General features: G+C 36.6%; 1 protein-coding gene across 1 annotated transcript; it reads left to right on the top strand.

The window, feature by feature from the left end:
• Window positions 1-11,989: 11,989 nt before the first annotated feature.
• On the top strand, window positions 11,990-13,891 carry LOC145042957 (trihelix transcription factor ENAP2-like). The gene is made up of 2 exons (XM_078991486.1): window positions 11,990-12,237; window positions 12,601-13,891. Exon 2 carries the CDS (start codon window positions 12,639-12,641, stop codon window positions 13,749-13,751), a length of 1,113 nt encoding a protein of 370 aa, XP_078847612.1. The 5' UTR covers window positions 11,990-12,237; window positions 12,601-12,638; the 3' UTR covers window positions 13,752-13,891.
• The last annotated feature ends 3,780 nt before the right edge of the window (window positions 13,892-17,671 follow it).

Here is a 17,671-nt window from a genome sequence, read left to right as displayed (position 1 = left end):
CCAAGATAAAACAAATTATTTAAAGGACATCAAAGGAAAAGGAAAGATGGTATCAGATTCTGAGAAGGAAAATAAGAAATCCTCTACTAAACCTAGGAATCAAACGAAAAACACTAAACCATCAAAAGCAACACCAAATGATACACTAAAATTTAAAGAAGATAAATCAAAAATCAAGGTGTATACCATTAAAAGAAAAGATCAAACAACTCTAATTAAACGGACTTATTTGGTTGATGCTTCTATTGTAATTCCTTTCTCTATGAAAAACTCACCAGGACCCAAGAAACTTTGGGTTCCTAAATCTGCTTGAATTTGCAGGTAATTAGTGACGAGCAGTTTGATGAAGAATGGTATATAGACAGTGGTTGCTCGCGTCACATGACAGGAAGGAAGGAGGAGCTAAGGGAGTTTCGGTCCCTGAGAGATGGTGGGTCTGTGAAGTTTGGAAACAATTCCTATGGAACAATCAAAGGATACGGCATGATAACTAATGGACATTTCTCAATCAGAAAGGTGGCTTGTGTAGAGGGATTGCAGCACAATCTCATCAGTGTATCGCAATTAGTTGTGGGCATAGGTTTGAAGGTAGCATTCGATGATGAGGGGTCTGAGATAATTGAAAAACAATCCAAGAAGGTTCTGCTGAAATCTGCGCGGAAGGGTGAGATGTACCCTTTAAATATTAATCCAATATGAGGGACACCAACTATTTTTCTTCTGTCAAAGGCAAACACTGATGAAAGCTGGTTATGGCATCGACATTTATCACACCTAAATTTCAAAGATATCAACAAATTGGTGATTGGGGATCATGTTCAAGGCCTTCCTCTTCTCAAGTTTGATAAGGAGCATTTATGCGCAGCATGTGAGATGGGTAAGCAAAGCCGAAAAAGCCACCCAACACTCATCAATACTAAGATAGTGGAAGCACTTGAACTGTTACACATTGATTTGTGTGGACCTTCTGCTATAGAGAGTATCGGCGGAAGTAAGTACATTCTTGTTATTGTAGATGACTTTTCTCGCTTCACTTGGGTTTTCTTTCTTAAACAGAAATCAGATGCAACTCCCAAGCTGAAGGTGTTCATCAAGCAAGTGGAAGTGCAATTAAGGAAGATAGTCAGAAACATCAGAAGTGATAATGGACTAGAATTCAAGAACAAGGACTTTGAAGACTTTCTGGCTGATAAGGGGATAACTCACAATTTTTCGGCCCCCTATACACCGCAGCAGAATGGGATTGTTGAAAGACGAAATCGTTCTCTATGTGAAGCAGCCAGAACCATGCTCAGTTACGCTTCTCTATGATCCAAGCTATCCTCCATTAGTAAAATAGACAAAGGACCATCCCAAAGAGCAAATTATTGGTGAAACTTCCGAAAATGTTCTTACTCAGTCTCAACTGAAGGCAAAACAAACTGCATTATTCTCTAAAATGGAATTTTGTATGTTTAATTCGTTTATCTCCAAGATAGAGCCGAAAACTGTAAATGTTGCACTTGATCATTCTGATTGGGTTCAAGCAATGCAGGATGAGCTCAATGAGTTCGAACGCAACAGAGTTTGGAGGTTAATTCCCACACCGAAAGATGCCTCTGTTGTCGGCCTAAAATGGATGTTTAGAAATAAGTTGGACAAGGAGGGGAATGTCATTCGTAACAAGGCTCGGTTGGTAGTAAAAGGTTATTGTCAAGAAGAGGGGATAGATTATGAAGAAACATTTGCTCCAGTAGCAAGGTTGGAATCTGTTAGAATCTTTCTTGCATATGCTGCTCATAAGAACTTCGAAGTTTTCCAAATGGATGTCAAATGCGCTTTCTTGAATGGAGAATTAGAAGAAACCGTCTATGTTGAACAACCGCCTGGTTTTGTGAATGAAAAATACCCTGATCACTACTATGTGTTGGATAAAGCTGTCTATGGGCTAAAACAAGCACTGAGAGCCTGGTATGAAACACTAACTCACTTCTTAAAAATGTCAAAATTTAAACAAGGTTCGGTTGACCCAACCTTCTTTCGTAAGAAGGAAGGCGGACATTTGATGATTGTTCATATTTATGTTGATGAAATCATCTTCAGCTCCACAAATCCTAGCTTAACAGTTGAATTCAGGAAGTTGATGGAGACTAAATTTGAAATGAGCGCAATGGGTCCAATTAACTTTTTCCTTGGTTTGAATATTAGACAGGGACCTGAGGCATTTTTATAAACCAGGAGGCATACACCAATAACTTACTAACAAAATTTGGAATGAAGGGTGATTCAAAAGTGAAGGTTCCTATGGCATTCGACACTAAGCTAACCCCATCTCTTGAGAAACCTGTTGTGGACATAACACTTTATCGACAAATGATAGGGTCTCTTATGTATCTAACAGCTAGTAGACCAGATATTATGTTTTATGTTTGTTACTGTGCCAGGTTTCAAGCCAATCCAAGAGAACCTCACATGCTTGCTGTGAAGAATATTTTTCGATATGTGAAGAAAACTTCATCTCTCGGTCTTTGGTATCCTGCTAAATCAGGATTCTTCATTCAAGCCTTTTCTGATGTTGATCTAGGAGGATGTGAACTGGACAGAAAAAGTACTACAGGTGGATGCCAATTTCTTGACGGAAAACTTGTGAGTTGGCAATCCAAGAAACAAACATGTGTTTCATTATCCACAGCCGAAGCTGAATACATCGTTGCTGCATCTTGTACCTCTCAAGTGGTTTGGATTCAAAGTCAATTAAGAGACTATGGGTTAAGTATGAAAAAGATTCCTCTCTACTACGACGTACAATAAGGATTTGTCATAATCCACTGCAACACTCAAAAACTAAGCACATTGCACTTAGGTATCATCTCATCAAGGATCATGTAGAAGACGGAAACGTGGAAGTTCACTTTGTTCGATCTGCTGATCAACTGGCTGACATCTTTACTAAATCCTAACCCGAAGCAACCTTTAACAAAATCTTACAAGGCTTGGGCATGATGGAAGGAGAGTCGATACCGAACCTTTAAATCTCTCATTAAAAATTAGACAACCAAAATGGACAGACCGCTCGGTCTATTTCGGCTCTCAAATTTTAGGGAACAGAAATGGACAGACCGCTCTGTCTATCTCTGCTCCGTAATTTTCTGGAACAAAAATGAACCGAAAGTTCGATCTATTTCGCTTCTCTCAGATAAGGTTTCAGTTGTATATTTTGTGCATATATTTTGTTTGCTTTGAACTTTAAATATTTTATCTTTCTATTTTTATTCTTTTTCAGAAAATTTCAAAAATCCAAAAGTATTTTATCTTTCTGTTTTTATTCTTTTTCAGAAAATTTCAAAAAATCCAAAAATATTTTATCTTTCTGTTTTTATTCTTTTTCAGAAAATTTCGAAAATCCAAAAATATTTTATATTTTTTTGTTTTTAGTATTATTTTATCTATCTCGATTGTTTGTTTGGTGTCTTTCTTTATTTTTCTTAGGCAATATGAGTAACAAAAATAACCAAATGTGGATCTAAGGCAGGTATGATTTAATTTCAACATGAACTAGTTAAGGGTCCCTAAAAGCATGCTGCTGCATGTCGTCTTAAGCCTCTACGATATTGAGTACGCCTTAATGATTCGATACCTATCGTTTCTTCCAAATCAGACTAATTTATGCTACTCGGTCTAGAGCTACCTTACTCTTCTCATCTGAGTTAAGAGTTTCTCTGCTCTATCAGGATTATCTAGCAGAAGGTACATTCGGTCCTTAAGCCACCTCTTTACATTCTCCATCTACTTTCGGTTCACCAACGTAACCCTGGAGACTCTCCGTCTTTACCACTGAGGTTTATGGTTACACAACATCTTTGTTTATGATCTTAGATACATATACCATGTGCTGAGTGAAACCTAAAATCCAACACCAAAAATGAATTGATGGTGAATTATACATTCAAGATTTTACTGGTTACCTACGGAAATATCTTTTTATTTTTGTGAGATCTTTATGAAATTGTCTACAACCAAGGCATTTCTTCCCAAAAAGATCCAGTTTTTTTTTTTTTTTTTTTTTTTTTTTTTTTTTTTTTTTGAGATTTCTGATTCCAATATAGTCACTAAAATAAGATATCCTACCTACCTGTTCAATAGACCACATCGGTCTCACAGGTACTTCTTCCAACGATCGGTTTTATGTTAAAACTCGAAGTTCGGTTGAACACAAGCTACCCTAAACTTATGATTAAAAGAAGCCTTTCAATGTTTATTAACAAACAGTTGATCGTATTTTTCGGGAAACCACACAAGCACTTCAAGTCTATCTTGACTTTGAAGGAAGTGATTCTTGCGCGGAATCCTCTGCTTTATGTCTCACTGACATCACTCACATCCTATACATATTTGATTTATTTCTTTCTCTTTGTCACACTTATGCATGAAAATTTTTATTTTCCAACATTCTAGGTACTATTTGGTATGAGTTTTGGTTATCCATCGTAACCAAACAAGGAGCTATATGGAATTTCAAACTCCAATTAAAGATAAGATTTAGGCACGTGAATTTGATCCATTTCTAAACCCATGCGTGCTGACGTAGTCCTGGGAGTAACCATACTGTCACACATCACGCTTTTTCAGGCGATGTTTTAGCAACCTCATCATCACGGTTTTCTCTCTCCAGGAAACGGTATATAAAAGGGTGAACGTTTTATTTGTCATTTACCAGTCTCAATTCTCTCAACGTAAACAACAAGTAAACACTGTTCATCTTCTTCTTCATTTATCAATGGCGACTTCTTCATCAACACATGATCAGACCGCATCATCTTCTTTGCTCACCATAAAACCCAACCAAAACATGATCATTGAACTTAGTTCGTTCTTATATGATCCATGTATGTTACAGGTGGTGGAATGCTTGAAATATTCCCCCTGGTTTTAGCCCTAACCCAGGTTGAAGCCGTTCCGATGTCGCTATTATCACAAGTTTATTCTTCGGCAACGTATGACAAGAACAAGGATCGCATCTACTTCACCATCCACAACAAGAAATCTTCAATTTCAAAAGTGAAGTTTTGTTCAATTTTGGGCCTTGCAGTCGATTCCACCATTATCTCACCAGATTGCATCACGACATCACAACTGTTCTCCATGATGTATGAAATGGGGGACACGGATGTGCTTACAACGATTACAAAGCTGAAGAAATCATGTTTACCATCCCAATGGAATGGTTTATTAACCCTATTGATTAAGGGGCCGAACGTAGTGGTGGTTTCGACACTACCAGCAAGGGTTTTCTTACTCTTCTTTATGGCCTCTACAATGGGATCAATCTCGATTACGGCTCAATCATCTGGTCTCAAGTGGTGCAAAGTCTAAGCACTACGACACGGCATTCAAAAATCTCTTGTGGCCACTTTTGGACTTTGATTACCAAGAAGGCTATCGATTCGTTGGAGATTCCAATCATGAAGGATGCTCTCCTTGCTACTATCGCTACCTTCCATACAAAGGAAATTATTCTTTCAGATCCATGTAAGTTTATTCACTATGGAATGATTCCTGAAACATTGTACAGATGTGTTTCAGAACAGAGCAACGTCCTGGCAGATTATAGGAAACTACCTCCTTTTGGACCGAGGGTTCTAACTCCTGAGCAGCAAGCTGCATTAGATGCATTGGAGAAGCTGGTCAACCGAGGAAAGAAACCTACAAAGAAACAGGATCCTAAGGAACCAAAGGCCAAGTCCTCTAAACAAAAATCTGATGAAGGGGACTCTTCTAAACCGAAAAGGAAAAAAGAAAAAGAAGATGGCTCGTAGGCCAAGAGAACACACTTCTCCAAGAACAGAGCCTGTTGTTGAACAAACTGAGGAAGAGGAAGTACATCATGACTCACTCCGAGAGCCCACTCCTCCACGCTCCACTACTCCACCAGAATCTCCACAACAAACCACAATTCCAACTCCACCTCCATCACCAAAAAAGACAGTTGAACTTTCTGCTCCTGCTGTTACTCCACCAGTTATCACTCAAACAACCACTATGCCACCTTCATCACTGATTATTTATGTTCCTATCTCAACTATACCATTATCAACTCCACGTGTAACCAAATCTACCACAACTACCATTCCCAAACCTATAGTAGAAGTCAATGTATCTGATACAGGGGATACTACTGTGACTGAACCTCAACCTAATCCTCATATTCTATTTCCACTCTTGGGGGAGATGATGAGGATTTTGATTCTATTTACTACAGCCCTTATCGAATTCCATTGGAAGATACAGCTGCTGCTTCTGTCACAAGTCAGCAGATCCAAGACATTCATGAAAAGTTGGATAAACTGCTTGCTGATAGTAAAGCCTATGGTGGTGTGGTTATTAAAGCATTTTTGGAGACGGCTCTTCAACAGTACACTGGTGCCATTGATAAATCTACAGAAGCTGTGAATGAGTCTGCTTCTACTTGTAAGAAGGCCACCAAGGAAGTCTCTGAGGTTGTTCATACAACTCAGATTTTCCTTGACTCTTTGAAATCTCATGCTGACACCAATGCAGCAAAATATCAAGCATCAGTGGATTCCTTCTCAAAGTCTCTTCACGAAGAAACTAACAAATTTGAAGCTGTTCGTACTGAGCTTAAAACAGAAACCACCTCCTTTTTAAAATCTGTGGATTCTCGGTTTGATGCTCTAACTGCAAATCTGGCAACTGAGAGTGCCTTGAAGGAGGATCTAGTCAAACAACAGGCCACTATTGATATACAGAAGGTGTAGCTAGCCCAAGCAGAGAAGGAAATCTCTTTGTTAAAAACTCAAAGGGCGGTGTACAAAATTTGTGCAGGAGATGTTAAGGACATGCTGACCAATTTGCTGGAAGCTCATGATCCTATCCTAACCTTGACAATTCGCAAACATCTTCAATCCAAACTCCTCCCTGCCATTGCAATACTTAGCGAGATGAAGGGTGTTTCGGAGGGGTTCATACCTCCAAAACAAGGGGGAGAGGGTAGTGCACAACAGGTAAAAACAGAACCGAAGGTTAATTTAGCTTCGGTTTCTGAGTTGAAGCTGAAACAGAAAGAGATTCATATTGCAACTGATAGTGATACAAAAGAAGAGACTATTGCAGATGATCTCAAGAGGAAAAAGAGAGACAGAGATTTGGATGAAACTATGAAAGTGGACAGAGAGGCTGAAGAAAGAGAGAAGAAGAATAAGGAAGTTGAAGAGGCCTTGCAGTGCAAGAAGGCTCTTTTTCCGGAGTGGAACAGAGATACACTTATCAATCAAACGATTGAGTTTCCATCTGTCTATTGGTTGGAACTAGGTGCTTCGTTTGACTGTGAAAACTCTAGAGACTCGCAGTTTGACATGCCCATAACCAGAAAAGCATTCACATTCCACTGCTTTGAGGCAACTGTTGAGGTTCCATATCCACATCCTAAGGTTGACAGGGAGCTGATAGATTTTTATTTGAAGAATGGTCAACCGCAGTACTTAACATGGAGTGCACAGAAAATTACTAAAGTCAAGGTACTGAAACCTTTATCTACAGAGAGATTTGTCAATATCAATTTCAAGATCAACTGTGGTTCAGCAAACACGGAGTCTTTTATCTCTCTGGCAGATCTTCCCAACCTTAATCCACACGACTGGATTCTGCTATACAACATTCTGCTCTCTAATCCCAGGGAGTATGAGCCGATTCTTGAACATATTAAAAGAATGTTGGCCTCCTATATTCCTGAGCTAGCAACCATGGATCAGGAGATAGCTAAGGTTATGAACAGAAAGCCAACTGTGAAGCCGACGTCTAAGCCTAGTGACGTGAACAAAATGAAATTGGGGCAAATTGATTCAACAAATCTGACAGTTATGTTCACTAAAGGTGATAGACACAAGTTTATGTTCGCTTTGGTCGATAAGCATCTGTTTTCAACAGATTGCTTGGAGCATATCATAAATATCATACATCGATGCAAGAAGAACTCGGTCACTGACAAGAAGAATTTCACAGACATGCTTCGGTGGTATATTACGTTTCGACATCATGTTCTGGCCATTATACCGAAGGTGTTTAAAATAGTGAAGAAGCCTTCTACTGTTAAGAAGGAATGAAGTTTCTGCTCCAAGGATGCAAAGGGGGAGATTGTTGAGTATATTTTTGTTGCGTCTTGGGCTGAGTATTTTGTATCCGGATTGGGCCTATCCATCCGTGTCTATCTAGATTAGTTACTTAGTTATCTAGATTAATTGTTAGGGTTATAGTATATATATATATATATATATATATATATATATATATATATATATATATATATATATATATATATATATATATATATATGCATGCATGTATGCGTATATTAACAAGTTTTTCATTACGTTTATTCTTGTAACCCTAAACGCCTCTACATATTGAAGTTCTTTATCGAGCTCTTTTGTGGTGTTATTGCATTAATCATTCGACATGTTCAGCGCAATACTTGTGTTCTTATTACATTCTTATTTTATATCTTGCTTAGAATCATACGATCCTAAAAGAACTTAGTTCTAACATACGATTTTTCAACTATATTTAGTTGAAGGAACAAGGGATGAGAATGTGTCTCAACATCAATATTGTTTTAATATTGAGGAGGATCCAAAGACTTTTGGTGAAGTTATGGCTTCTAGGGATGTTTATGTCTGGAAAGAGGCAATTCAGGATGAGACTGATTCTATCATGCATAACAATACTTGGGTATTGTCTGATTTACTTCATGTTTGCAAGGCATTAGAATGTAAATGGATCCTCGAAAGAAAAATGAAGTTGGATGGTACAATTGCTAAGTATAAAGCCAAATTGGTTATTTAGGGCTTTAGATAAAAAGGAAGGCATTGATTTCTTTCATACTTATGCTCTTGTTTCCATAATTTCTATTATTAGATTATTACTAGCTCTTGTAGTTATACATAATATTGTGATTCACCAAATGTATATGAAAACTGCATTCTTGAATGGTGACTTGGATGAGGAAATATACATGAAACAACTTGAAGGGTCTGTGATGTATTGAAATGAACAAAAAGTGTGCAAGTTGAAGAAATCAATCTATGGTTTGAAACAAGCACCAAAACAATGGCATCAAAAGTTTGATGATGTTGTCTTCTCTAATGGTTTTGCATTAAACCAAGCTGAGAAGTGTGTATATAGAAAATTTGATACTTCTGGTAAAGGAGTCATGGTTTGTCAATATGTAGATGATATGTTGATTTTTGGTACTGATTTAGAAGAAGTTGATAAAACCAAGAAATTCTTATCATCTAGTTTTGAAATGAAAGACCTGGGAGAGGCTAAGGTAATTCTTGGTATAAGAATTAAACAAGGAAACAATAGGATTTCAATTTCTCAATCTCATTACATTGAGAAGATATTGAAAAAGTTTAACTTTTAGAATTGTTCTCCTATTAGCATTCCTATAGATCCTAGTCTTAAGCTTCTACCTAATAAAGGATCTCCAATGTCTCAACTTGAATACTTAAGGGCTATTGGTTGTCTAATGTATGTCATGATTAGTACTAGTCCTGATATAACATATGTTGTGGGAAGGCTTAGTAGATATACTAGTAATCCTACTAACATCATTGGCAAGCTGTGAGTAGAGTATTCAAGTATTTGCAAGGAACCAAGGGTTATGATTTGACTTATAGTGGATATCCTTCTATTTTGGAAGGTTATTCAGATGCTAGTTAGATTACCAACTTAGAAGATCACTCTTCTACGAGTGTTTGTGCATTTCTTTTTGGAAGAGGAGCCATTTCTAGGGTATCCAAGAAACAGACTTGTATTACTAAATCAACTATGGAGTCTGAGTTTGTAGCATTGCCTGCTGCTGGTAAGGAAGCTAAGTGGCTAAGGATTTTGATTTATAAAATTCCATTATGGTCTAAACTGATATCTACCATTTCTATAAGATGTGTTAATGATGCTACCTTGGCTAAGGCTTATAGTCAAGTATACAATGGGAAGTCTAGACACTTAGGTGTTAGACATATCATGATTTGTGAGCTCATCATGATTGGTGTGATAACTGTGGAGTTTGTGAGAGCTCAGTTGAATTTAACCAATCATCAAACCAAACGGTTAACAAGATATCTTCTGCACAAGGCGGTCATAGAGATGGGTTTAAAGTTCGCCTAAAATCTTTCATATTAAGATACCTAATTCCCATCTAATGTGATGTTAGATGTTGAATTCAATGTGGAAAGCTTGATATTTGATGATTGGAACACATTATTTACATCATCCCAAGATATGTGTTCAGTACTACAAGTAAAGGGGGTTGAAATTGTATTTCTTAATAGTTCTTTTGAAAAATTGCATTTACATGTGCAAGAATAAAAGGACTACCTATATAAGCATGAAGTTTAGCTGCTTCAAGAAGTTGGAATTTGGCTTTGATATGTTTATTGAAGGATAGGACACAAGCTAGCAAAATATAGTGTTAAGTTAAAATTCATGAGAATATAAACTGTTGTGTATATCATCTTCATGTATTCACCTTGAATAGAAAGGGTTCAATCATTAGTGACACCTTGATATTCGAATATTTGAAATGAGTAATATACTAATTTGAAATTCAATCGTCACAATATTTTATTTATGCATCAGTTTGTTGTTGTTATGGTTTTATTTTAAGTTAGAGTAAATTACACGAATGGTCCCTATGGTTTACGGTAATTTGCGAGTTTGGTCCCTAATTTATTTTTTTAACTCGGAAGGTCCCTACTGTTTGTTTTTGTTACGTGATTGATCCCTATCTTACCTAAAAAGACTATTTTGCCATTGATTTTTTAATTTATTTAAATAAACACACCCCTAACCCCACTCTCCTCACCTACCCCACCAATTTTCCTTATTTAAGTAATAATATTTTTAGGTAAGTCAGGGACCAAGCACAAAATAATAACAAACAGTAGGGACCAAGCGTGTAACAAAAACAAACATTAAGGACTTTCCGAGTTAAAAAAATAAGTTAGGAACCAAACGTGTAAATTACCCCAAACTATAGGGACCATTCATGTAATTTACTCTTTAAGTTAATCAAGATTACACTTAAATGGGAGAGGTTTGTTGGTGATTTTACATCACTAACATTATTTAAGTGTAATATGATTAATTTGTTGATCAATGTCACCTTGATAAATATTGAACAAGTTAGGATGGTGTGGAGTGCACATTTGTTTAAATTTGTCTTGGTTGAAAGTACACTGTTATTTAGGGGAGAGACCCCTTAATGAACGGGGATCCGTGGGCAGTGCCTCTAAGAGCGGGGTCCAAGGGGCGGCAGCCCCTGGCAAGATCCAAGGGGCAGAGCCCCTAGTTGGGGTCGCGCGAAAATTTTTATATATGTTATGTTACTGTATTAAAAATGCACCAAAAATCCGGATTTTCGATAAATGCACCCGATTTTGTGATCCATATTCTAGACCCGGACATAAAACTGTCATGTGGCAGTTTTATGACATAAAAATTTTCTTGTTATATGATCATTTCGAAATCAGTTTTAACATTCTCTCTTCTATTTATCTCTTTTCTGATTAAAGATTGAAAGTACCACCTAAATACTTTAATCTGAAAGTGATATACACGGTTCTCAGAATTTCCAAATGTTTTTACCCCTCTTTTCTAACAAGTAAACTATTTAATTTCCGGCCACAAATGTGAACTTTCCGGCGATCAAATAGGTTAAAATGGTTACTTCGTTGAAAAAGTGGGTTTCTTTTTTCGAATTTTTATAAGAGAATGTGGATCCGCACTCCACATAAAAACGTTTTTAAGCATGTTTTCGCAGATAGTTTTAAAACCACAATATATTTGTAAGTGCTTTTCTAAAAGACGTCATCTTGGTACAAAACTCCATTAAGATTTAGGCATTAATCTATTTCATAGGAATGAGGTGCAATGGAAGAATATATGAAGTCCATTCGGACCGTCCACAGTGGATGAGACCCACATCTAATGCGGGTAGGGCCCATATACCCGGAACATTACAGCCTCGCGGCCTACAATATAAATCCCTTCCCGATGCACACTGTCCACTTTCTTAATTTCTTGCATATCCCCAAACCACAATCAAATTTCTATTCTCTGATTTCCCATACAGGTTGAATCTAGGGTTTCTATCCGGGTATTTATGTTTCTTGATCCGTGTCTGGTCGAAGAAAAATCCCAAATTTACTCTTTCCCTGTATAGAATTTCATTAAATCGAGGTAATTTTTCATTTGTAGCTTGTTTTTTCTATCAATGAACTGAAATTGAAGGATGTTTAGATTTGACTTACTTGTTTGGAACCTGTAGTGGTCTTTTTGGTGTATGGTTCTTTAACAGGCCTAAATTATTTCCTTTCGAGAATCGATTTTTTTCTACTGAAAACTGGATTCTTGCTAATTCTGAGAGAAGATATCCCTGTCTAGAAATTGAATTCGCCTTTTTTTTTTCGTAGAGGCGATGAATTTGATTATTTTGAGCTCATATTGATGTTGGGCAGGAGAAATGCATATTATCTAGGGTTTTATCGAATCATGTCCTGCAGTATAATTATTGCTGAATTATACGATCTTTCATTTCTGCAGTTTAATTCTCGCTGAATACTGGGAGCTGTTATCGCTTGATGGCTGACACTCAGGAAGATTCTAACTACAGACCCAATTATGGTTTGAATCAAGGTTTCACACAGTCTCAGATTGTTGGAAAGTATGCTGACGAAGATGATGACGAAGCAGAAGAAGATGATGAAGAACAAGAACAAGAACAAGAAGAAACAGATGTTGGTGATAACGAAATGAATGGCACTTCTACTCAACAGAACGGAAATGATAATGATCATCATCATCAATATGATGATGATGAAGATGATGATAACGATGATGATGATGATGATGGTGATGATAATACCAGAAGAATGACCAGTGTTAACCTCCAAAGACATCCAAAGAAGCGGAAATTGAAGAGCTTGTTATCAAGTTTTGAATTTTCACCTCGAGTGGCACCTCCATCATCAGTGGCCCCACCAAAACCATCATTTGGTGGAAGAAACACACTTACAGATTGGAGTGAACACGAGACATTTGTGTTACTAGATGCATGGGGGGAAAGGTTTCTTCAATGTGGAAGAAAGAGTTTAAGGTCTGAAGAATGGCAAGAAGTTGCAGACAGAGTTTCTCAAGAATCAAAGATAGAAAGAACAGACTCTCAATGTAGAAACCGTTTGGATACATTGAAGAAGAAGTACAAAAAGGAGAAAGCTAGTTTAACAGGAAGCAGAGGTGTAAATACTAAATGGGTATATTTTAAAAAGATGGATATGTTATTATCAGGGGAGAATGCTTACATGAACCCTAATGATAATCTAAATCCTGCAAATGGGGTTGATGATATGAGGGATAGTGGTGGGAATTCAGATTCTCAAGAGGGTGATGATGATTCCGATTTGCTTCCGCCCAAGAAATTGAAATTTAAAGGAGGCGGTGGTGGTGGTGGTGGAGGTGGAGGATCATTCAGATTGCTTGCGGAATCGATTAACAAATTTAGTGAGATATATGAGAAGATTGAAAATGGGAAGATACAGCAGATGATAGAGTTGGAGAAGATGAGGATGGATTTTCATAAGGATTTGGAAATGCAGAAAAGGAAGATTCTTGATAGAGCACAAGCTGAGATTACAAAAGTAAGACAAGGGGATTATGAAGAAAATGATGGATCTGCTGAAAATGTTAGCGGGTAATGTATCTTTTTAATTAACTAGATTTTAATTTTATTATTGTTAATGTTAGTATATTGACTTGTTGTGTAATATTGAGGATGCAAACTCTGATGAGATTGTTCTCTATGCAATAAATGGATGTATTATTAGTTGCCATACAAGCTTATTTTGTCATATCCATCATCATTCTAATTTGCTATAATCTGTATTTCTCCATTTTCTTGCGTTGTAAGTTTGGATCATTTACTAGTGGATCTTTCTCGATGGGGTTTTTATCCATTCAATCTTTTCAAGTAAACCTTGGTATTAATGTCTTTTATCTAACGGGGATTTGAAGGTGAAACAAAAGGTATATTCACGACAATCCACCGGGATATGATGACAAAGGTTTAATGTCTTGCAAGTTGCAACTAAATTTGGTTTGTTTATTAATTTAGTTAGGGCATCTCTGATATTTTTTTAACTTTTAAATAATTATTATTTTTGTCATGACTGTTGTCCACTAACTTCTATTTATTAAAAAAAAAAAAAAAAAAAAAAAAAAAAAAAACTCTTGTTATAAACTCTCTCTGTGGTTATCAACTTAACATTTTTAAAAGCCTTTTTTTTTACAATAAATATGTATCTTTTTGAATGAAAATGTCAACTAAATTCGAAAGTTGGGATAAACCCTAAAGTTTCTAGCAATTCGAGAGGCTAGTCTCTCCAAAACAAAATAATTGATATTTTAAAAATGCATGATTTTTCTCCCTTCCCACTACGTAGTAAGTACTACTCACATAACAAACTGCAAAAGACCTCTATTACTAAGTTGCTCTTCAAGCCACCGGAAATCGATTTGGTTTGGCAGCTTTCCCAATTTACCCCTTCTAGAATAAGTACAATTTATTTTGAGCTTAGCAATACATTTGCCTCAAAGAGTCAACTTGTCCTCATGGTGAAAAAAAAAAAAAAAAAAAGTCAAAGTGTTGTGAATAGTCTCTAGTCCTCCCATGTGGTCTATGAAACTGGTATCCCTTCTTCTTGATCAACACTTCTCGATGTGTTTCAAATGCCCGATTTTTTGGATCGCACCTTGAAAGTTCCTTCTGGCTCAACCTCCAATTTCAAGTCAACGATCAACTGTGGAGGAATTAATGGGTTGAAATTTGATTTCCAATTAATCACTTTAGAGAGTGAGACATGTAACACTCCATGTGTGCGTGAGCCATGATGTGTTGGTTATCCGGAGACAATACACTAGTGGACCCACGAGTTGGACCACGGTGAGTTTGGTGAGGGATTGTTGATACTAGGACTGAAGTTTTAAATATGCCTAATTCCCAACTCAAAATTCACATCTTTTCGTGTTCTGTCCTGCATCTTCATCTTTTGTTGTCCTTAACATATTGAATTTCAATTCGCATCCCTTTTCATTAGTTGCTCATGTTGGATTAAGTGTCTAAAATCTTAATTAAATTGATATAATCTTAAAAAAATGACAGTGAAGTCCTTTTTGATTTATCCTCATAATCAGGAAATAACTTGGATTGATTATATATGTGTGTGTGTGTGTGAGAGAGAGAGAGAGAGAGAGAGAGAGAGATGAATTATTAATATATTAATTGGAAATAGTAATAATTAGTTAAGAGTTAATCACATATCTCATCATTATTTTAGTTCATCCTGACCTATCATTTGATCAATACTGAGACCATATTGATTAAGTTGCATAATCTATTGCAAACAGCTGAAATTGGAATGCAGAAGTGTCATTCTAACAGTGTTGCAAGTGCCCCAATCATGGCTATTCAATAAGGCAAGGGAAAGAAGAGAAAAGCCTATTCCCAAACGAACTTGAAAGGGAAAGCCACATTGGAGATTCCAGTGGGTCAAAGGGAAATGTCAACTTTAATGCTCCTCCTATCGGTGATTCGAAAGAAGATATGTGCTTTCATTGTGGCCAAAAGGGGCATTGGAAGAGAAGATGCCCTAAGTACCTACAAGAAGTGAGAGGGGCAAAGGGAAATGTGTCTGACTCTTCTGGTATGTAATCTATTCAAATTAGTAACATTTATATTTCAAACTCTTGGATCCTTGATATGGGATGTGGTTTCCACAATTGTTCGGATATGCAGGGACTAAAGGAAAGTAAAGAGGTCGAGCATGGGAAGTTGAACCTGATCATGGGGATGATTATAGGGAATAGGTGAAAGTCGGTTGTTACTAGGATTGGAACTAATGGGCTTTTATTTGATAGTGTTAGGTTTTATTTGAACAATTGTTGTTATTCGTCAGAAATGATAAGAAACATAATTTCATTTCATGTTTTATTTAGACAATGATATTGTTATGGTTTTGATGATAATGACGGTGTAATTTTATTTTATAAAAATGGTGCATTTATTTTCAAAGCTTATACTTCTAATAGTGTAAATGAAACTGGTGTGAGTGTGTGTGTGTGTGTGTGTGAATGAACTTGGCAATAGTGTTTATAGTATTGATACTTCTAATGGTTTAGACAATGCATGTTTATGGCATTGTCGTCGTGGATACATTATTAAGAAACGCATCACCCAACTCCAAAAAGGATGGAGTGTTAGAATCATTTGACCTTAAATCAGACGATGAATGCGAGTCTTGCTTATTGGGTAAGATGAATAAATCACGTTTCACTTGTACTTGTGAAAGAGGTAAATGATTGTTAGACCTCATCAACATTGATGTATGTGGTCCTTTCAGATCCACTACATGGGATGCTAATTACTACTACATGACGTTTACTTATGATTATAGTAGATATGGGTATATCAATTTAATAAAGCATAAATCGGAAACCTTTGAAAAGTTTAAAGAGTTTAAGCACCAAGTAAAGAATCAATTAGACAAGAAGATAAAGATGCTCCGATTTGATAGAGGTGGATAATATATTAGTATCGAGTTCAACGGCTATCTTAAGGAATGTAGAATTGTTTCATAACTGACACTTCCTAGGACTCCACATCTTAATAATGTATCTGAAAGGCGTAATCAAACATTGTTGGACTTGGTTAGTTCCATGCTGAGTCGACTTTTTCTCCTTATATCATTTTGGGGGTATGTCTTAAATACAACCGCCCATATCCTCAATCTTGTTACTATCAAAAAGGTTGCCAAAACACCTCATGATATGTGGACAGGGAAACATCCCTCGCTTGTACATATCAAGGTCTAGGGTTGTGAGGCTCTCGTTAGGCGTGAGACCCAACATAAACTAGAACCCATAACCGATAGATGTATTTTCTTTGGCTATCCCAAAAGTCTTTGGGGCACTTGTTTTACAGACCTAGTGAGAATGTGGTATTTGTAGCTCGAAAAGGATTTTTTTTTCGTGTGAGAGAGCTCATATTCAAATAAGATTGTGAGTACGATTGATCTTGAAGAAATTCAAAAGTCATCCAATGAAGTAACCTTTAATGAAACTAGCTCTCTGAGGTTGAACATGTTAAGTCCATTGACAATTTGTTATCTTTCCATCGATCTAGTAGAGATAGTATGCCACCAAATTTTTATGGTTTTTATAAGAATAGATGGGGACATGTTTATAAGTGATAATACATTGATAAATTTGAATGAGGCGACTAACTATAAGGAAGAGATGGAAGGCCCTGAGATTGCAAAATGGAAAGAGGCAATGGATATTAAGATCAAATCCATGTATAACCAAGTATGGACTTTGGTTGATCACATGCCTGGCCGAAAGACAATAAGGTGCAAATGGATCTTCAAAAAGAATACCAACATGGATGGTAATGTACAGACCTTCAAGGCAAGGTTGGTTGCAAAGGGCTTTAGTCAAACATAAGGGATTAACTATGATGAAACCTTTTCACCAGTTGTCAAGATTAATTCAATTAGGTTAATGCTTTCCGTAACTGCTTATCATGACTTTGAAGGATGTCAGATGGATGTTAAAACTACTT

This window comes from Lactuca saligna, chromosome 4, assembly GCF_052625555.1.
Source record: "Lactuca saligna cultivar CGN05327 chromosome 4, ASM5262555v1, whole genome shotgun sequence".
NCBI classification, from domain to species: Eukaryota; Viridiplantae; Streptophyta; class Magnoliopsida; order Asterales; family Asteraceae; genus Lactuca; species Lactuca saligna.
Note: the sequence above shows the minus strand (reverse complement) of the source record. Positions and strands in the feature narration are given on the sequence as shown.

Excerpts from the sequence above, each read along its gene's own strand:
- LOC145042957 (XM_078991486.1), top strand. The coding sequence starts at position 12,639 with ATGGCTGACACTCAGGAAGATTCTAACTACAGACCCAATTATGGTTTG.